Here is a 23,062-nt window from a genome sequence, read left to right as displayed (position 1 = left end):
TTCTGACTTTTATAATTTCCTCCATTTTTCAAAGCCGTCGAACATTCTTTAACTGAATAGCATCATTATTCAAAATGTTTGATAGGTTTTTAACAATAACGTGTTTGTTCTCATTGTCGTAGATTCTTTTGAATTCTTTTATCGTTCTTTTCGAGCAGCAGGCGCTAAGAGGTTAACAAACTTGATCGCTTAGGAAGTTGTAAACACTTTGTCCCAAGAATCAATAGCTGAATATGCTTTCGTATTTTTTTAGTTGGGGACGTATTTTTGAAGCACTCGAATCAAAATCGCATGCGAATCCCTAGAGACTTTATGCATGACAGCATACTTGTAGATTCGAACAAAATCGTATTTTGAATTCTACCAATAGAAGTCAGAGAGCAATTGACTTTCTTCTTCTTGTTGTGTCGACAACAAACTTACAGTATCAGCCGAAAACTATTCTATAAGAGTGGCGTTATCAGTAGCATTCTAAATCTTCCTTCGTGCAGTTGTTTGGACTTTATATCACCAATACAAATTTTACTGAAAAAGTATATGTAATACGTTTTCAGTTTTTGTTTCAATTTATTTATGTTAAACTTCAGTCCAAAATTTCATTTTCATAACAACACTGTTTGTGTATTTATAAATGCCTTATTCGTGAAGAAAAAAAAAATTTTCGAAAATCATTTGCTGTCGCGCACGAATTAAACTTTCGAGTCGAACGCTTCAAAAATAGTACCCCAAGACTAAAGTTTGTAGCGACGCAATTTAAAATTAAGGTACTTGATACAAATAAGGCCTACGTTCTAATAAGGCCTATACATCAGAAAACACAGATAAATAAATCCAACCGGGATAATACTTCAAGGACACGTACTCATATGCCCTACAACCCGGTAGAGTGCAAGAGTGTCCCGATCCACGATCCCAGCACCAATTGGCACGCGTTCTTCTAAGGTGGTGGGTGATTTCGTGCTCTCTTATAAAAATCTGGCGATTTCATCTTAAATTTTCGGTAAAATAACGCTGTTTTAGATTAATCTTTTCTTAGTAATCGTTTCTAAATATTTCTTACTAGCTAATAATTACCTTAATTTGTACTACTGGCTATAGATGCATTATTTGTAAATTTTTAAAGACAACAAGAGCGAGATATCTAATAAGGCCTAGGCCTTATTTCAGCATGGTAGGCCATATTGGATACTTATGTCAACACCTGATTACGGACAAATTCATTAAACTAAATGAGTCAAAGAGTAACTAAATATTTATTTAATAAGAATGTTACTAACAGCACAGAAAATAAAAAGAAAACAGAGTAAAAAAAAATTACTAAACCTGTAAAAAAAAAAAACAAAATACAAAACCAATAAAAAATAAGAAAAAAAAGCCGTATGTATAATTCTAAAGGATAGGAGAATCAAAGCTGGTATTATCATGCCTGTCTCGAAGACAATGTAGCAGATATGCTACCATAAAGGACTGCTTTTGGTGGTATCATAAAGATTGTGTAGGAGTTCGTAAAGATGATTCAGAAGCCTTTTTATGCCCTGGTTCTAACAAAAATTGAGATCTCATTTTGTTTACAAAAAATCAAGACTAAATGATGTTCCTAAACTGATTTATTTAAAAGGTTTTATGTGTAGGCCTTATTCGAACACGGTGTTTTAATAAGCCCTATACAAAAAAATAATATTGTTTGTTTTTGATATTTTTTTTGATAATTTAAGTAAAGAATCATTACTTTGTTACTATGAATATTAAATTTTATCTATAATTTATGTATTATTCTTAATAAGTGGAACTTAAGTTTATCTAGAGATATACAGTATATTTCTGTTTACTGGTATGTAAAATTTTGATAACGCAAACAAATCGACGTGTTTAATGTTATAAGACCGCATTTTGTTTAATACAACCTCAATTTTAAGGTCTACAGGCATTTGAATCATATAGGCCTTATTCCGTGTAGGTGATTTAATAAAGCCAAAATCAGTGGTTTCGTAATTTGCTTATTTTGAATAGATTTAGTTAAAAATTGTGTTATTTTTTGTAATATTATAAAAATTAAAGGATGGAAGAAGTTAATAAACCTTGTTTTTGTTGACTGGCGTTAATATTTATTGAAATATAAGCATTTAAAGTTAGGTAGGCCTTATTTGTATCAAGTACCTTACAATCACGAAGTATGAAAGAAGTTTCATTAATAACTATGGTTTTAAATTTAAAGTTGAATGAAAGTCTTTATTGGAAAATGCTGTGAAACTTCAGAAATTCTCGCTAAAAGTAATTTACATAAATTACTTTACCTATTGGAAATTTGATGTTCATTAATTTTGATCAAAAGAACTGAATGACTAGCTATTTGTGTATCTTGGTATCAATATAAGTACCTTTAAAATGGTACCATTTAAATTTTATTTATCTTCTATCAGTAATTTTGTTCTTACGATCGCTCGGAACAAATTCGGTGATTCCATACTTGAGCTCGCGAGATTTAACGAATCTAAAGATTTTTTTTAAAACCAAAATGTACAGTCTGAAGTAGTATACTGTTACATTATGGATAAATACATAATAATAACTTGCTATACGTTTCATAGCAGTAAGTCCCGTATTAATAAACAACGGTAAACTCTTCACTTTATAATCAAAGATGGGTTAATATTGGTAGAGCGAAGTAAACGTTTTTCGCCTTTAAAAAATCCCAGTTTCTACTGTGGTACACCGTAGAACAAGGCAGGCCAAACCCACCTGGCCCGCCAAGGTCTTTGAATTTGCTCGCCAGCGAGTTAGCCGGCGCGCGGTGGTATAAATGGCCTTATGAATTTAGTATAGTTTTGCTTTTGCTTTGATTTTCAAAAAGCTGTGGCCCGGCGTCGCCACAGTGTAAGAAATTTTTCTCATCTGGACTATCTATTGGGCCAGTCTTGTCGCAGACGTTTCATCTTGCGTATCCGACTGTGCCTATAGCGATACCTACCTGTTGAGCGTTACTTCACCCTCAAATATTACGCTCCAATAAACAAGTTACAGACGACAGCACATTAAGCTAAACTGGCTTCTATTCAGAAAGATTTTGCAACAAACAATTCCATTTTGGAAAAATGTCAGATTGACTGACTCACTCATCACGAAATCTCAGAAACTACAACTGCTAGGAGTCTAGAATTTTGCGTGGGGGTCCTTTTAGAACGTAGATGCTCACTAAGACGGGATTTTGCAAAATTCAACCCCTAAGGAGGTACAACGGGATCCACGCATACGAAGTCGCGGGCGGCCGCTAGTCTGAATATAATGCCTAAGACAGTCGATGTAAAGTTATTTTTTTCAGGAATCTTTCAAGCAACGTTTTCGTTTCATGGATTAATACTGATTTGCCATTTGATTCTACTTCTAAGCATTTTGGAAGCTCTTCTAGGTATATCACGAATTTGGGCCCTTTGATGGATGTCCCTAAAATTATAAATCATGCCGACCTTTTACGAAGGATACCTTTTCGATAGACTGTATTTGACAGGCTGGGAATATATTTAAGGCTAATAAAATTTATGTATTTAGTAGGTTAATTTATTAAATGGCATTTCCATGTACCTACCTACTCGTAGGTACAGGTGGGGCATTAGAAGATTTTTCTAACTTTAAGCTCTGACTAAAACCATTTGGCGAACTTTTGGATGGGAAAACTTCGTAGGTATTTTATGGAAGTTTTCTTAATAAATTATATTATGATCGTAAGTACTCGTAATTTAAGATAGGCTCAGTGACAGCCTAGGTGCGTTATTTGGTTTAATTTTCTTATTTTTACTGTTTATTACTTTAAACATTAATACTGTTATCTATTTGTTAGTTCTTAGTTGAGCAAACTCAATTGCTTTACTAGGTACCTCTATAATATGACTAATGTTATGAGCCACTGATGTATTAGATAAAATCGATTGCCATAGATATTTAGTTAAAGTTAAAGTCAAAATTTCTTTATTTGTTTAGCTAATAAATAGTACTTACAAATCGTCAAAGATGCCGGTATATTTCGTATGTTTCTTGAGCTTGGCATTTGGCATACTGGCACAGACTCCGAAAATATCAATCATTATTTTTATACTTTTTATTGGACTTTTTTGGATGCGGCTTTTTTGAAGTCGGTTTTTTTAAACGCAGTTTTATTTAGTGTAGTCTATTTAGCGTCGTGTTTGTTGGTGAGCTACATCAATTTTTTTGGTGTGCAAACAAAACTTCTTAGTTGAGCAAACTCAATTGCTTTAATTTGATTTACTTGAGTTAAGGTCCTATGTCCCCTAGAAGGGGCAGAGGGCGTCCACAACTGAACAGTCCTCCATCGCGTTCGGTCTTGAGCTTCGCGTTTGATCTCGCTCCAGGTCTTGCCGATTTTATTTGCCTCGTCTGCTACAGCTTGCTTCAATTTACTACTTCTATAATTGTTATGAGCCACTAATAGATATTAGATAAAATCGATTGCCATAGATATTTAATTCAGTTAGACAATTGCTTCTATTTAATTAACTACAGACAGACTTGGTAACTGGTAACTAGATAAGTCTGTCTACGACGATATCTTGATACGACATTCCTTTAATAAATTAATCGAATGTTTTGATAGCATCAGCTATAGTTGAAATTAACGTTTAATTTGATGTTACTTAAGTGGTAGTAATTAGAAAAGTAAATTAACTTACAGTTGAAAATCTGATACTATAGCTGGGTTAAATAGATATAGTTATTTATTTAGGTTCTCTGATACGGGACCAGTTATTTATTTATTTAAAATTATCAAAATATGAATTTCAGATACAAATTAAGTTATATTGTATGATTCCTTGCTTATATTAAAGGTTGGTTGATTTTTATTCAACCCGGATATCCTGGGTTTGATTCTGAGATAAAAGACAAAGTACTTACCTATTACTTTGAAAATCATGCGGTTGGAACAATAATATGTATGTCATGCTCAAATAAACACGATTTTCGGATACAAAAGATGAAGGTTTTGACTATTATCTTACCTAAATCTGTCGCGGTAACAATAATGTTTGCATGTGTTGCGGTAGTTGAATAATAAAATCAGTTGTTCTCATCATTATCATCATTTCAGCCACAGGACGTCCACTGCTGAACATACCTCCCCCAATAATTTCCTCATCGCCCGGTTGTAGGTAACATCCAGCGCCTTCCTGCTACCTTAACGAGGTCATCGGTCCACACCATAGAAATACAAGAGAGATGCCAAGATGCCAACTAATGTGCTGAGTTCGAAATTCACGCACACAAAGTAATTTATTTATTTATTTATTTGATCACCAACAAGGTAACATTATAGCGTTCACAAAAGTAACTTAAAATAATGATTATCAAAATATGTGCTCATTTATCCACTGCGGTATCAGTACTCAACGTTCGAATAATCTTTAGTACCTACTACGCAAGCAATGTAAACTGTTTACATTATGACGTCGCTGCTGTCATCATTGCTTTCACGAGCAATGTGTTCTGTTTTTGGGCATATTGCTGCGACACCGGCTCCGCCCCCTAGTCACATCTCCCTTTAGTATCTGTGATCTGTAATCCACACAATACAAATCTAATACCAACCTTATTCCGCAGTGGTCGAGCACTCGCGCCCTCGCGTCTGCTCGCTCCCCGAGAAGCCGTACAACCCGCGCATCTCCGACGACCTGTACCGGCTGCGCACCTTCAGCATCACGACCAAGGGCGGCGTCGTCAACTGCGGCGACTCCATCTGCAACCGCCGCAGCCGGTCCAACACCTCCGTCAACTCCACCAATAGCAGGTAAGATATAGTAAACCTACAAGTAGCTAAGACTTCGCGAAATAGAATGCGTACTAGCGCGCTCAAGAGCGCTAGCATGACGCGCTATAGCGCCGAACTGTGTCGGTAGAATGTGGATAGTGTCATGTTAAACAGCGCCAGCGCTAGCAGTACGCATCGCTCTGACTGTGGATGGTTTGACGCCGGGTTCTACATTCTACCAATATCCGCACTATAGCGCGACATCAGGTCAGCGCTCTAGCGAGCGCTAGTATGCGTTCTCTCTGGCAAAGCCTGTAGTATAGTACGGGTGTCTATAGGCGACGGTAATCACATACCATCAGGTGATCCGTTTGCTCGTTTGCCTCCTTTCACATAAAAAAAACATAGTACATTCTACCAATATCAGCTCAACAGCGCGACGTCAGGCTAGCGCTCTAGCGGACGCTAGTGTGCTCTCTCTCTTTGGTAAAGTCTGTAGTATAGTACACCTCCTCGAGAAGCCGTACAACCCTCGCATCTCCGACGACCTGTACCGGCTGCGCACCTTCAGCATCACGACCAAGGGCGGCGTCGTCAACTGCGGCGACTCCATCTGCAACCGCCGCAGCCGGTCCAACACCTCCGTCAACTCCACCAATAGCAGGTGAGATATAGTAAACCTACATAAGTAGCTAAGACTTCGCGAAATAGAATGCGTACTAGCGCGCTCAAGAGCGCTAGCATGGTGCGCTATAGCGCCGAACTGTGTTGCTAGAATGTGGATAGTGTCATGTCAAACAGCGCCAGCGCTAGTAGTACGCATCGCTGTGACTGAGGATGGTTTGACGCCGGGTTCTACATTCTACCAATACCATTCAGCGCTATAGCTCGACTTACACCTCTGTCAACTCTACCAAAAGCACACCGATGTTAATATCTTCGGACAGTTTAACGCTATTTTAGGCATATAAGCTTTTGTTTGCGAGCCTGGCTGAGACAGGAGATAAATACGAAAGTCGAATAACGGGCGCGATCTCCTGTCACAGTTGCTGATCGCGGTTGCTTGTTTCTGTCTCGCGCGGTGCAATCCACTGCCTTTACACAGCAATATTCTAGTTTTAAAATGTATAGAATATTTGTTCCCCTTTCTTAAGAAAGAGAAAAGAAGAAATTATATTTTATACCAGGCTGGCGACAAAATACTTACTAGTAGTACTACTACAACATGCATGTAAATATTTCTCTACTCAAATAAAATATGTACCTAGTATGCAATGATATCACAAATACACAAGCTTTGTTCGGAGTCTGTGATGATAGCACATTAGTACGAAAATATCCAGGTGTTTCGGTTTTCTATCACAGGGCGTAGCCACATTCCTTGGTATAGTAAACAAAAGAAGTTTTATCCTCGTGTCGCACACGCGAGCGGGTCATCATTCACCAAATTTGGGTCGTATTTAGGAACGATTCATACTGAGCGTACATAATGCCATTTCTAAAAAAATCATAAGTAAAGAATCCTTTGCTGCATTCGATAACATAACTACTGTATACGTTAAAAAACCGTTTAAACCTTGGAAAAAGCGTTAAGCGTTGCCTTAAAGTTAAACCTTTCCCGTGATCAACTCAATCAAGTAGGTACATCTTACCAATATGTATTTTGAGACCGATACAGTGTGGCAAATGCTGAGAAGACACGCCTCAACAAACTAGTTACATTTGACTGACTTACTAAAAGTCAAATAAGTTTTACCCATATTTTGTGACCGATACAATGTGACAACTGCTGAGAAAAAGCGCCGCAACAAAATCAGTCACCTCTGACTGCCAGTTAAATAAATTAGATTCAATCATAAGTTTCTTGAAAGATAATAAATTAAATAACTAGTGAAACAGTGCAAAAGAGAGGCTGAAAAAATGAACGAGATTCTTTCCCCACTTTACATGTAGGGGAGCTATCCTAAAAAAATGTTTTTTTTTTTCAAATTTTATTTTACCGTTTTGTCGGCGTGATTTGTAAACATACCTCCACAAAATTACAACACCCTAGTGGCAATAGTTTCCAAGCAAAACCTCGGACAGACAGACAGACATATCGAAACTATAAGGGTTCCTTGTCAGGACTACGGAACCCTAAAAATCAGTGCCAGCAACTATGTTGTCCCATGTGGGGTAGGGAAACCTATATTTGGAGGGTGTCACGTATTTAAGTAACCTGAATAAAAAATTGCTACTTAGAGAATTTGAATACATTATGGGGATAATAACAGGTTTAAACACATTTTGGGGATCGCATTTGTTAAAAGCATGTAAAATGTAATATTATTCTTTAGTATGAAGCGTTCTTAATGAGCCTTATAAGGCGCCGAGTTATTTGTGTTTTGCCTGGGGTGACGCGAAACGTGTTGGAAAAATGGGACATTTGCTGGTCTTTATCTTCGTCATACTAATACAATTACATATAATAACTCCGTAAGGGCGGCTAGTGGCGAGCTATACAGGGTGTACCAAAAAATGTGTCAAGCTGAAGCCCAAAGGTAGAGCGTCACAGGGCATCCTGTATAGGAAGAGCGCTGTAGAAAGATAGGTTTGCTAATTTTTATTGAGCTTTAATTTATAGGCTTAAGCCAAGATATTAAGTTGTAATAAGATGTGGCTACAGGTACTCGTAGTCGTAATGTAGAAAATCTTAAACTATAATCTACGAATTTAAAAAAGTATCTAACTTCAATTTATCGTACTGAAATTAATTTGTTCTGCAAATAACTTTATTTTGTCTTTATCCTTAACTTGCTAAGATAATTTGCGATTAGTAATGATAACATTAACTCCTTTTATGCAAGTTACATTACGTTAAGAGTAATGAAAAAACCAAATTAGATTTCTGTCGAAAGGAATTCACTCCAACCTCGCCTTAGCTGATTAGAGTCGCCTGCGATTTGCTTGGATGGAGACGAAAGTACAAAGGACTTATTTTGGAAGCATTCGACTTCTGAATCGTATACGAAATTTGGACAAATCTAATTGCCTTTTGATTAGGAAGTAGGTAAATTCAATAGGTAAGTAAACACTAATTTTATATAATCTAAATTCGACAAACTTTCCTTCTGTCGCATAGTTTTGTCTCTATCATAATAATTGTTGGCAGACCAATAAAATTAATAAATTCATAAATAATGATTTTTCCTTTAATTAGTAGGTAAACTAAAACCAAAAAGCTAATTATATTAATCTAGGTTATACCTTTGTAGGATTTTCAAAATCCATTTCTTACAGAAAAAAAAATCATAAAAACCGAAACGTAAAAATCGTATGCGAGTTTGAATTCGAATGCTTCCAGAATACATCTCCTGATATGTTTGGGTTGTATCACCCAGGAGCGTGTTGGCGACTAATTTGGTTAGACGAATACGAGCTTCATTCATTTGCTTCTGCCATGTATACTAATCTAATATGTAATGAAAATTATAAAGGTATACTCACCTTAATTCGTGCATTCGCGTGGCGCACGATGTCTACATTGATTGACATCTTAAAATCCAATCAACTTGTCCAGTTGGCTCTTTAGTTAGATTGAATTTTAAGATGTCAATCAACTTTAATTTATTAAACAAGCTGACTATTTTGTTATCACTTTGAAAAATGTGAAAATTTATTGTAGTTTGATACATAGGTAAAAGTAGGTATGATTGTATTAATTAGAGCTAATTTCCGAACTCTACCAAGTTGTCAAGAAAATTACCGAATCGATTTCGCTTGCTCACAAGTAGTTAAGTTTCAGCAAGATATTGTCAATAGTTTACTTATTGTCCTCTTTTAGGAGTGATCCGTCGTTTGGACAAAAATAGGCGACATGACCCTACATATTTATTGTTACGTAACTATTTATATGAATGGACAGTCATTTTTCACCATTTGGCCTAACTTCCTGCAACAACTACTGCACACTAAATAATACTGATCTTACTGCACCTATCTCAGTTATTTCTTACTACCCTGCAGAATCATTAAGCCAATTAGACCCTCGGGACCAATTGTTAATAGTTAGTTTGTCTTAGACTCTAAGTTTGAGTGATGTGGCTCAAAACGTTACAATATTCATACGAGCGATTGTCTGTCCCTACTCTGAAATACACTCACGTATGAATGTAAATTCAATAGTGGATTCTAATCTTTGAATTGTCTTAATATTGAAATTCAACCAATAATAATTGAGTTTGAAGTTTGAATCAAGTCGTAAGCTTCGTTTTATTCGACAGAAATATTGAAATTCTAATGGATTTTTTAAAATTCAAATTAACTGTCTCCTTTGTAGGTAAATGATACAGCATGTAAATAAGTATACCTGTCCGATTCTAAAAGTGATTATGGTGCTCGTTTTTTTCATCAACATCAAAAACAATACTACCAGAATCGACCAAATTGTATCAACTAAACGAGAAATAAATAAAGCAGTGGATTTTTTAGTTTTCCAAGTTATTTCTATACAAAAAGTTGCTGTACTTAAGTAGTACGTTGCTGATCATGCATTATTATTGGTATAACTATTGAAAATAAACCAATCAAAAGCATCAATCTATGTCGACATTTCAGCGTCGTTTCGTAATTCGGAGTGTAACAAATCCAAAATGGCTGGTGTTGTATCAGATTAGCAGATTTGTGAGTGATCGCCGCGTTGCGTGACGCGCTTGCGTGAGTGCGGAATAAAATCCTACGATTTTTTGCTGATTTGGACAAGGGGTTCCGTACATTCCCTACTCCTAGGGGTTCAAGTCTAAAAAATCATTTAATCAGTTCTAATTTCAAGAATCTGATTTATTCTTCAAACGATTGTTTTTTTCGAAGTTGATATAATATTAACTAATCTACAGGGTGTTAGGTAAATGTATTTATAAGCTGACACTAGCCCATGTTAACATAAAATATGCATATAAATGGTATGGTGAAGTCAGAAAATTGATATCATCATTTTAATTATTTAAATTTTCATACAAATCTGATTTCATAAATTTTATTTTGTATGAAAACCCATTTACCTAACACCCTGTATATTATGTGGAAAATCTAATCAGTTCTAATTTCGTAAAACTGTAAATTCATGTTCATACACAAATTGTGTAATAAGTAGTAGATACTATGCAAGAATTTATATGATAATACACTAATTTATTATTATTCTATGTTATTAAGATATTCAGTGTCTCATCATAGAGAAGGCCGTAGCTTGAAAACCGATATTACTTGCTTACCTATATGAAAACAATAGACCATACTAACAAAGGTTTTCTTGAAACTAACAACAGAAACAGTTAGGTATACCTACTTATCTAACATGATTGACAAGTAAATAGATTTGCTTGCGATAATGTAAAATGTTTGATATATCATGAATTTGACAGTTTATGAGAGCATAATACGTGATTACTCTTAATACTTACACATCACATGAACCGAAACAATCATCATCATCATCATTTTCAGCCATAGGATGATAGGATGTCAACTACTGAACATAGGCCTCCCCCAATGATTTCCACAATGGTCGGTTGGTGGCGGCCTGGATCCAGCGCCTTCGTGCTAACTTTATGAGGTCGTCGGTCCACCTTGTGGGTGGACGTCCTACGCTACGCTTTCCGGTTCATGGCCTCCACTCCAGAAATTTGTTGTTGTCAGTTGAAAAGAAACAAACAAAAGACTTCTATTAATTACCTCTCAAGCCTTACTGAAACAAAAAACAACACAACTTTTCAAATGACTGTCTAACTTAACTCAAGTTTTGGCGAAAGAAGCACAGACTTGGCGGGCTATTAAGATTGATATATGCCATTTGCCAAGTCCTTGGCTTGTACCTTGGCTATTTCGGGTCGTTCACCCCCGATCGATCCCCCTGGCTCCCTTGACTTCCTTAGGGCGAAGCTGATTAATCGACGTGCCTAAAATATATTAATTATGTCACTCGTCCTGGGTTTGATTCTTCATTGGTAAAGTGCTGGATTTGGTACTTAAATAGAGTTCTTGCAACATCCTTGTCTAAATTATTATTATAGTATACTAGCTTTAGCCCGCGGCTTTACCCGCGTGAAATTTAGTTTGTCACATATCGTCATAAATTATAGCCTATATTATGTTATTCTGGGTTATAAAAAATAATACTGTGAAGTTTCAACAAAATCCGTTCAGTAGTTTTTGCGTGAAAGAGCAACAAACATCCACACAAACTTTCGCATTTATAATATTAAGTAGGATGAGTAACGCCCGTATTCACAAACCATGCTTGCTTAAGTGAAGCAGCAAATCGAACGCACAGCGTTGAATAGAGCTATGTGATTGGTTCGTGTGTCACCCTGTGCGTCCACGCGCACTGTGAGACCTCATAGTAATGTTTGTAAGTATTTACGCCCGCCGTATGGGCGTGAGTGGTGTCGGTCAATGTAGGTTCTGACCACTGTACCTACCTATCTCTTATCTAAAAAAAACATAGGACATCTCATAAAGTCTCTAAAAATAATTTTCCTGTCGGCTAAAATAACAATAATAAATAAACCAATATAAAGTGACATTGCAAGTTATCCGAATGGCATAAAACGTTAGCGTCTATAAATGATAAATTACACACTTTACGCGACATAAAGATAGGGTTGCCATCTCTAAAATGTGGCACTAGAACAAGACGCGTGAAAACCCCAGATTTTGGAGCTCCCGGACAAGTCAGCAGGTTATTTTAAGAATGCAATTTTTATCCCGGACTGCAAATGAAACCCCGCCCGGACGCCCTCTAAACTAGGACAAATCCGGGGAAACCCGTACGAATGGCAACCCTACTAAAGGGTACTGTGTGCGTCATGCAGGCCACACGCTGGGAGGGCTTGACATGACTTGATGGGGAATTGATCTGCCCATAAATTTTATTGATACTTTTTATAGATCATAAAGAGACTGAAAGAAATAAGACTGCTGCAGATGCTAATTACGTAAAGGTATGTTTACTTTACCAATAGTACAGTAAACACGTCTGTGGTTTAGTGGTAAGACCACCTGACTCAGACCCAGAGGTCCGGTGTTCAATTCCCAGTAGGGGCAAAGTTTTCTGCTCGGTTTGGTCGGTGGTAAGGCAAAGGCTGACAATAGACCGAGTTTCTTGCGCTGCTTCTTCTCAGCACTGGCCCATTTATTATCCCTAAGCAGTGGTAGGGTTAATACTGGGACGTGTAAGTGCTTTTTAAAAGCCTGTTTGCAAAAATAAATGACTTTTATGAGTTTATTTAAGTCCGTCTGGCTAGCTACCACCATCTTGCCTAACTAAATAAGTCTGTCACTATAACAACAATGTTAACAGCATAGCCAGTTCCTCTGTAGTTGAGAATACCGCGTGAAGTTCACTTCCATCTTCTGATCATCACTTTCCATCAGGTAAAATGCAAATCAGTAGCTTCCTCATTGTGGATAAAAAGTGGGCAAATGCGCAAAGCGTAGGTACTTAGTAAATAAGGCCCATGCTCCATTTGCCTTTGGTAAATTAGAGAGTAGCTCCTGTTGTAAAGACTAAAATAACCTGATGACATAGAGATATAGAGAGATGCCAGCTAATTCGCTGAGTTCGAAACTCAGTGTGGTGACGGCAGAGTAGAATACATTTGTCACCAACCCCTACTCTTCCCGCGGGTGTCGTAAGAGGCGACTTAGGGACTACACATCAAACAGAGAATGGGCAGCAGCGCTCTCTGAAAAACATCAATCTTTTAAACTGCGATCTCCAACCCGCCTGCCAAGCGTGGAGATTATGGCAAAACCCTCCACTATAGTGGAGGAGGCTCATAGTCCAGCAGTGGACTGTAAAGGGCTGTTGATGATGATGATGATGAAACTCAGTGTCGTATCAGAAATTCACACACTCAAAGAAATCAAAATATGTGCTCATTATCCACTGCGGTATCAGTAATTAACGTTCGAATAATCTTTAGTACTACGCAAGCAATGTAAGCTGTTTATATTATGACGTCGCTGCATTGCTTTCACGAGCAATGTGTTCTGTTTTTGGGCATATTGCTGCGACACCGGCCCCGCCCCTTTGTCACATCTGCCTTTAGTTTCAGTGATCTGTGCCTGATGATGACATTACTCCACAGGGCGTCGGACCGGTCGCCTTTCGACGGGTCCTGCTGCTCGGGCTACCGGCCTGTGGACTCCGCGAGCCTCACCACGCCGGACGAAGACGATCTTGACCAGGTAATCTATCAAATCATCATGATTATCATTTAAGTCATATCTTGTTGTTTCTTCTCAGCACTTGCCATATGTTTGTCTCGAAGCGCTGGTAGGGCCCAAATGATAAGGAGACATGTAAAGTGCCCCATAAGGGCTACCTTTTCTTTTTTTATTATTTTCTATTGACGTTCATAAGTGCCACTTGTGGTCTAAACTGAATAAATATTTTTGATTTTGATTTTGATTTTGATTTTGATTTTTGATCTTGTTTAATGTATTTCCTGTTTTTCTTCCGACACGTCTTCTTCTCAGCGCCAGTCCATATGTTATTGTCTTGAAGTGGTGGTAGGGCAAGCTAAATTTGGGAATGACCTGGAAAAATACCTAAGCCTAAGTACTGAATTTGATTTTGATTGGACGTCGACAGCTAAAGATAGACCTCCCACAATCATCTCCAGATAGGCTGACTGGAAGCGTACTGTATCCAACGCCTTCCACCTAATCTTTACTAGATCGTCTGTCCACATTGTGGGTGGATGTCCCACGCTGCGCTTGCCATTTACGTGGCCTCCAGAATCTATAATGTTTTCTTCTACTTAAAAGAACAATAAAATTCTTAAACAAGTCACCACCTAACGGCCAAAATGTTGTTGGTTCAAATCCCAACGGGGCTATCGGTTTTAAAAGAGAAGATCATGTTTTAATTTGTCGTACCTAATTTATGAAAATATTTAAATAAGAAAAGACAAGAAACCTTTATTATTATTTCTGAGAAGAATATCCGGTATTACATAGTTCAGCTATTATTGTACACTTATTTTAGGCTTGTTTAAGTTTATTAAATTAATTACACACTGATCTTATTATAGTTTAGACTCATTATTATAATTTAGACGTCAAATCCAAAGATTGCGTGGCAGTAGGTTGAGAAGGTATTAATTATGTAGTGACGTGCTAATTCTAGACTAAATTAATTATAACAACACTGAGCAATGTTATAATTAAACTACAATTATGATAGCATCGCCTCGCTTATGTAATTGGTAATGTGAATTTAATGACTAGTTTGTAGTCCTACATGGTATACAAACGAAAGCACACAACCCGGTCGAGTTAACTGCGCACCTGGCAGCCGTGACGTCACATCGACGCTCTGGTACGGACGGGGCCAATACGCGGAGGTGTGCGGGTGAGTGCGAGCACACAGACGCACACACTGACAAAATCCGGCGCAACTCCCCGATAATCCACGATAAATTTTGTCAGTGTGTGCGTGCGCGCCGCATACGTATTGGTGCGCTCACATACAAACCGCGCTCGGTGCGTTTCTATGAAGATAACCTACTCATTTGTATTTACTCTGGTGCGAGGGAGAGTCGCATACCAGCGAAGTGGGCAGTTAGCTCGATCGGGTTGTAAGGACAAACACTGTAGCATCTAAAGTACCTGTCGTAGAGGCTATATTGCGACATAAATGTATAGACTGACGCCCGTATTCACAAACGATGCTTGCTTAAGTGACGCAGCAAATGGATCGCACAGCGTTGAATACAGCTCTGTGATTGGTCCGTGTGTGACCCTGTGCGTCCACGCGCACTGTGAGACCTCATAGTAATGTTTGTGAATACGGACGCGACTTGTTGTTAACTGTATATTTTATACATATTATTCGTTAGTTTACATCGAATATTCGTTACGCGTATAGCGATGTTCAATACCTTCGCTCCACTTAAAAAGTTTGTTGTACAAAGAGTTTTGTCTTACAGTTCGGATAGGGTTGTCTAAGTTGTCTTTATTTGAATATTATTGAGTAACTAGGTATTTTCTACCCGCAACTTTGTTTGCGTAGATTTAGGAACATTTAATTTTGTAAACCTTGGGGGAACCCTTTGTCCAGCAGTGGACGTCATTTGGCTAAAACGAACGAACGAACGAATTTTGTAATACTTATCTTTGTCTTATTATTTTTTTCTTAGAGCCACTCATTGTAAAATAAAATTTAATTTTTTTCATAAAGATTCTTCTTATTTGGATTATTAATCATTCTTCTGTCTTGTTTTTAAGACTTCTGCATTTATATTTGTTTAAAAGTTAACACATGAGCGTTAAACTCAAATCGGTAGTCCCAAAACTATAAGATTTACTTAAAATCAAATAGTGAAACTCAATTTTTTACCGTTTCCGAGGGAAATAAAAAAAAATAAAAGCTTTTTATGTCAGAAATGACTAATTGTGAGACCTAACCATTAACTGTATCCATCTCCTGTACCACATTTATAGCAAATAAATGATGATTCTGATTCTGATTCTGATAAAAGCTTTTAATAAATATTTAATAAGCTGCAATGTTTTGGAAATTGTTGTGTATACCTGTAATTGGCAAACATATTATTTAAACTAAAACCCTAATATGTGTTGTATACTGTGAATGTCTCAAATGTGTATTGCTGTTGGTGTACCTTTATCAATAAATAAAATAAAATAAAATTTAAACTGAGAAATCTCACCCGCAAGTTTCTACAGTTACTCCGTGACCATGGCGCTTGCAACAGTGTGCAGTGCCGAAATATCGGAAACTCAAAATTAAGGTTCATGGTAGCAAACCCGTAAATAATTATTATTATTTATTGACAACCCTAGCTTGGAATATTAAAAACTTTTCATCGAACTTGTTCGTGATGGAGCGCAAACATCGCAGTTCGGCACCCACGGGTAAAAGGTATTTACAGGTAAATACTCATCTTTCTGCTCTCTTTTTCATACCGCGTGTGTGTAACAGGTCATTTCCCTAGAGTCTCTCAAATAAACTAAGAGTAGGCGCACACCGTTGATTTTTAGTTGGCCGATAGTTGTGCCCGATTTCAAATTGTATGAAGAATCGGCTAAATCGAATCGGCGTAGTGTGCGCAATCTCATACATGCCCATACTGATCAACAGCCCGACTAAACTATCGGCCGACGAAAAATCAACAGTGTGCGCCTACTCTAACTGCCTAAAAAACTGAAAGTGCCTTTCGAAACACGACGGGCTCATCTTTCGAAAATGCTGTCGGACTTTTGTCAGAGATGTGCTCTTTACACATAGGTATTATTAATTTGGACAATAAAATGGACCAAATTGTCAAACAAGGCTGTATGTTTCTTTAATAAAGATAAATAAAATACATTAAGGTCCGCTTTTTTTTCCTAATATTAAGTCACAACTAGATACTATTTAGCAAACGCTCTATTCTTCTTCTTCTTATCGTGTCCACAACAAACCCACACAGTGTCTGCCCAAACTCCGCTACAAGAGTGGCGTTACTAGAAACTATATTTCGACTCATACGATCTCATTTCATGATATAATTTTCATTAGATTAATGCATCAAATTTTGCGGTGAAGCGGATTGATTTACAAAGTGAAACAAAGGATTTAATGTAAATAGGTATTTAGTATCTAATTAGTGAAATGAAGCGGCATTTGGAGTTTGTTTCGTAATTAGGGACATAATTGGAGAGCGAGCTGGAAATAGCAATCGTTTTTCCCGTGAAATCTATATTTTCATCAGTCTTCCTTTTATATTTATCTGTACATACATTGCACTTGTTTGTATACCTATATATTGATTTATTGATAGCTAATATTGATTTTGAAGTAGGTCGTAACATGTTTCTGGGTTTCTGGACTGACTAAATACCGGCCGGTATTCGTGGCCGTAAAAAAAAATTAGATGTCAAAATTGGACCAATCCGCTTATTTCATTTTATTATTTGAAAAATAATGTAAATTACGTTGAAATTCCAAGAAGGTTGAAGTGAAAAATTAGGAAAGTTCCTTGGAAACCTTCCCGGAAACCGAATGTCCTTATTTCTATAGTAAATGATATGATAAGGAGTTCTATAGGTAGGATTACTTCCTACTAATATTATAAATGCGAAAGTTTGGTTTGTTTGTTACTCTTTTACGCAAAAACTACTGAACAAATTTTGATGAAACTTTACAGTATTATTGTTTACTAGCGGCCGCCCGCGACTTCGTACGCGTGGATCCCGTTTTACCCCCTTCATCTATCTTACGCGGTTTAGATATTTTCATACAAATATTTTTCCCGCTAACTCCCGTTCCCGTGGGAATTTTGCAATATCCTGTTGTAACTAAGCTTTAAGTTTAGTAAGGTACCTGCATGTCAAATTTCAAGCGTCTAACTTAAGCGGTTTAGATTTTTCACACTAAAGGATTTTCCCGCTAATTCCCGTTCCCGTGGGATTTTCGGTAATTCCTTGTTGTAACTAAGCTTTAAGTTTATTATGGTACCTACATACCAAATTTCAATTTTTCATACAAAAGTATTTTGCCGCTAATTACCGTTCCTGTGGGAATTTTGCAATATCCTGTTGTAACTAAGCTTTAAGTTTACAAAGGTACCTACATGCCAAATTTCAAGCGTCTAACTTAAGCGGTTTAGATTTTTCATACAAAAAGATTTTCCCACTAATTCCTGTTCCCGTGGGAATTCCTAAGTATCCTATAACCTGCCCAGGAGTATGAAGAATAATTGTACCAAGTTTCGTTAAAATCCGTCGAGTAGTTTTTGTTTCTATAAGGAACATACAGACAGACAGACAGACAGACAGACAGACAGACAGACAGACAGACAGACAAAAATTTTACTGATTGCATTTTTGGCATCAGTACCGATCACTAATCACCCCCTGATAGTTATTTTGAAAATATATTTCATGTACAGAATTGACCTCTCTACAGATTTATTATAAGTATAGATAACATGACGATCTGTGACAAACGAAATTTCACGCGGGTGAAGCCGCGGGCAAAGGCTAGTTTTCACATAATTCCTATTATTATGTATAGAATTAATATATTTTTTACAAACTTAGTGATGCGTTATAAAAGCAAAATTTTTGGTGCGTTTAAAAGTTCGTGCGCTTAGAGGAATAGAGATGTCCAGTGCCTAAGGCCTGTGTGTTTTTAAAGCCTAGGTATTTACAGAAAATAAATGACTTTTAGAGGACTAAAAGTACCCCATATAAAAAGTACAAAAAGGTATCTATCCTCTATGGACAAAAACTCCTCGTCTGCTTAGGCCTTTATAACAACAATATAATGCTTGTCTTGTTTCAGATCCCAAAGTACCGAGTGGTGTTGTTGGGCGACGCCGGCGTCGGCAAGACGGCGCTAGTGTCGCAGTTCATGACGTCAGAGTACATGAACACGTATGACGCCAGTTTGGGTATGTCTTTGATTATTCTATTGCATGAGGTATTAATGTCGTCATTATGTAGGTAGGTAGGTGGAATAGTATAGTGTTACACACAGAAAATAGAAAAATCTAGGTATTATTATGAAATTTTTGATTAATCAATTTAGGGTAGATTCGACCAAACAAGAGTAAATATTAATTTCAGATCGTTAGTTTTGATATTTTCCCATACTGAAAGATAGCAATGTGTCAGATACCAGGAGTTATTTTGGGATAAAAGTTTGGTCGAATTGGGCCTTAAAAAGACAACATGTTAATTTAACCTATGTAGGTACCTAGTTGTTAAATTAACTACAATAACTTACTCAAAGCTTCAGATTTAAATTTTGAAAAATATACTCAATGATGACCTAAAATGTCTTAACTGTCTACCTTAATAATAAGTAGTTATTGTAAGCGATAGTAAAAGTACCTACTTTCCAAAGTTGGACTAAAAATGTACACTTCTACTACTTTTTATCACTGAAATACCATACTTTGCAGGCATGCCTTTGCTTCATTATTCACTTTGTTAAACACTGCAGAACAAAGTGGTTAGATTGCATGAAGTTTTGTCTGCGGTAGGCGAGGAATTTGATGTAGTTAATAGTTCATAACATGAGTAGTTTTACCAGGGAATATAGGTACTAAGGTTAAAACTTAGTTGTAAGAACTTTGAGGGAAATGGAAGCAGAATGTTGCGTACTTCACCTCTATTCTCGTAACAAAATTATTGGTAAAATATGGTTTCAATAGAGCCTTGCTAGCGCAAATGTGTCAAACAGTAGAATTTTAAATATTTTTTTTTATTTCAAATAACCGATGCAGTGATTTTGAAGTTTCGTCTTACTTAAATTGCTATTTTGAAGCCACGCACGATAGCCACGCACGATTGTACGTCCGAAATGGGCAAACTGTCGATTCCTGTGTTATTTAACATCCATGTAACAACAATGTATGCACAGTTTTGACAATAAATGACTATCTATCTATCTATCTACCTAACGGTGAAAGGGTCGGACTGACCGACTCGACATCTGAAGGAACGGTCTATAGTCCCGTTATTAATTACAATGTTTATATTGTTTGATCAATTTATCTCTCACTTGTAGCGAGGTGCTGGACAGAGAGAGAGAGAGGAAAAAACGAAAAGGCTTTAGGGAACTCCGATTGTCAACGTATACAACGTATTTGGAACCATAGATAGGGAATATTGTTGCACTTGATTAACGTAATCAAAACGGCTTATTCCCAAAGATGGTCGCTGGCGGCTACAGATCTATTGTTTTCAAAAATGTCAGTTCATACTTTAATTCCCACGACATTAAAAACGAAAAAGCATTTCCTTAGTATTTTAAAATTTCATGGACCCGGTGGGAAAAGAATAATAGAGTCGGACCTTTGGGAATAAGCCATCAACATATCTGGCGAATTTTAAAGTAAGTTAATGGTAAAGGTCAATTTTTACCCTCGAAATAGTGAGATATTCTAGTTGCTCCAAACTCAATCTTTGAAATGGAATATTAATTCGCGTTAAAGTCTAAAAAACAGACCCTCATCACCGCGACGTTAAAATAAACTCGATTAGTACGCAATTTGCGTGGACACAAAATGAAAACAGGTTACCTACTATCGGGGAATGAGTTAAACTTGGAAATCGAGTTAGATTATCGGATTAACTCGGTGGTTGAATGTCGGGTCGGTAGAAACGCGATCTTTTAAATCAACTTTTTTCTAGAGACTAGAGACGGGTAACTCGGCAAAAACTCTTGCGTAACTCTGATGAACTTTCAGGTATAGTTCTTGCAACTCACGAAGGCGAGTGAGCTTTACTTGTGTGTGTACGTGTACATGTACATAACAATAGTGTAATGTCTATCAAAACTTTTGAAAATGAACAGTAGCGAGCCACCACACATGTAAGTAAAGCTCACTCGCCTTCGTGAATTGCAACAACTATAACTCAAAATTGTACTATAGTGTAACACAATTAAATTTGTATTTATTTACTTGTGCATCAAAATGGAGCTGCAAATAATACTTAGTAATAAATATGAATCTACTTTTTCTACTTTGCTTCAGCGCAGCGTAGTGCCGATCTTTTAAATCAACTTCTAGGACTAGAGACGGGTAACTCGGCAAAATATCTTGCGTAACTCAGTAACTCTGATGGAACTTTCTTGGGGGCATTGAGGTAACTCAAAATTGCCATTTAGATAGATTTAAATTTACTTCATCCAAATGGAACACAACTTATTTATATTAGGAAGAACAAGGTTTATCCAATTTCATTATGTACAAATAACACTAAAAACACTATATAGGTACACAAATACAAATAAAATCCCTTGTTTTTACAGTAAGTACGTAGTAACGTAGTTGCTACGCCGTAGCAAAGTAGAGTAGTAAGTAGTCTTGCTACGGCGTAGCGCAGCGCCAATCACCTATCTCTGCAAGGATTTTTTATGGTAAAAATACACATACAGAGGTTGGTTACGTAGAGATAGGTTCTAATCTCTTTTGTCACGAAAAAAATTGAATGACTGTAAAATAGGCGATGGAAGATTTAGTGGAAATCCAATGAATCTCATAGTGATGCGAATGCTTGTGACAATAAATAAAGTAGAAAAGTAAGAAAAAGGCTTTCTATTCATCTGCAAGCTTTCAAGAGGAGAGCGTATCTTCACCTTAAAGGCCGGCAACGCACCTGTAACGCCCCTGGGTCTGCGGGTGTCTATGGGCGACTTTAATCACTTACCATCAGGTGATCCGTCTGCTCGTTTGCCTTCTGTCACATAAAATAAAAACAAAATAGGTACATTAGTAGCGGCTGCCCGCGACAACGTACGCGTGCTACGCGAGGACCCCATCTTACCCCCTTAGCTGTTGAATTTTGTAAAATCCCGTCTTAGTGAGCACCTACGTTCTAAAAGGTACCCCCATACAAAATTTGAGACTCCTAGCACTTGTAGTTTCTGAGATTTCGTGATGAGTGAGTCAATGACCTTTCGCTTTTATAGATACGCGGCGAGAAGCTTCATAAACATTGACTTATATGAAACTGCTCTAAAGCCTATACACCGCTGAGTGTATATCTAGCAAAAAGTGTAGTGTGCTATACAATAATAGTCCCATGGTTGCCACCGAATGGGCTCGAGCGTCTGTGATTTAAGGCTGCCAGGGCTGTCACTACCATAATTGCTTTCCGACTTTACTACTAAATTCCTTGCGAAAAACGATAAGGAAAAACAGGGGTTTTTTACACGGAAAAACAGTTTCTGTAGCGCACGATGACGATGGATATTCTTCAGTGACACTGAATAGATAAATATTTTATCACTTTGAATGTGTAATGTCACACTGTGAATATGACGTTATGTCACACTTATACTCTTATACCCTTTTAGAAGGTTTGAAGCGGTTGTGAATATGTACAAACATTATTGTCTCAAAATTATCTAGAGTATTATTCTGCCCTTTGACAGGTCGCGTGACCTGGCAAATCTGATTTATTAGCCGATAAATATTTAGTTATTATTCACAGATTACCTATTCCTTTAAATAGTTTTGGTGCTGGCCCAAACCAACTATTATCTATGGGCTCCCGGATCATCATTATCACGTCATTCAGTCTCCATCACGCCGATCATATAGGTACGCTCTTACTCATTATAATACGAGTATCTACACTTGTCCCCTCCGGGACTCAAATGGTGTCATCTAACATCAACTTACTATGCCCGTATTCACAAACGATACTTGCAAATCAAAAAAGTGAAAAAGCAAGTCGAACGTACAGCGTTGAATAAGAGCTCTGTGATTGGTTCATGCGTCACCCTGTGCGTCCACACGTACT

The 23,062-nt window shown here is 37.1% G+C and overlaps 1 protein-coding gene across 1 annotated transcript in view; it reads left to right on the top strand.

The window, feature by feature from the left end:
* LOC114356941 (DNA-directed RNA polymerase II subunit RPB1) overlaps window positions 1-19,197 on the top strand; it is a gene marked incomplete at its 3' end in the record, with an annotated part of 39,020 nt that extends 19,823 nt beyond the window's left edge. Inside the window, exons 2-4 of the mRNA XM_028310341.1 lie at window positions 5,608-5,794; window positions 13,885-13,984; window positions 19,089-19,197. Of these exons, the coding sequence (XP_028166142.1) occupies window positions 5,608-5,794; window positions 13,885-13,984; window positions 19,089-19,197 (396 nt within the window). The remainder of the gene's footprint in view (window positions 1-5,607; window positions 5,795-13,884; window positions 13,985-19,088) is intronic.
* Window positions 19,198-23,062: the final 3,865 nt, after the last annotated feature.

Source organism: Ostrinia furnacalis, unplaced genomic scaffold (genome assembly GCF_004193835.3).
Source record: "Ostrinia furnacalis isolate ACB-3 unplaced genomic scaffold, ASM419383v2 OfSCF3012, whole genome shotgun sequence".
NCBI classification, from domain to species: Eukaryota; Metazoa; Arthropoda; class Insecta; order Lepidoptera; family Crambidae; genus Ostrinia; species Ostrinia furnacalis.
The sequence above is the reverse complement of the archived record's forward strand: the minus strand, read 5'-3'. Positions and strand labels throughout refer to the sequence as shown.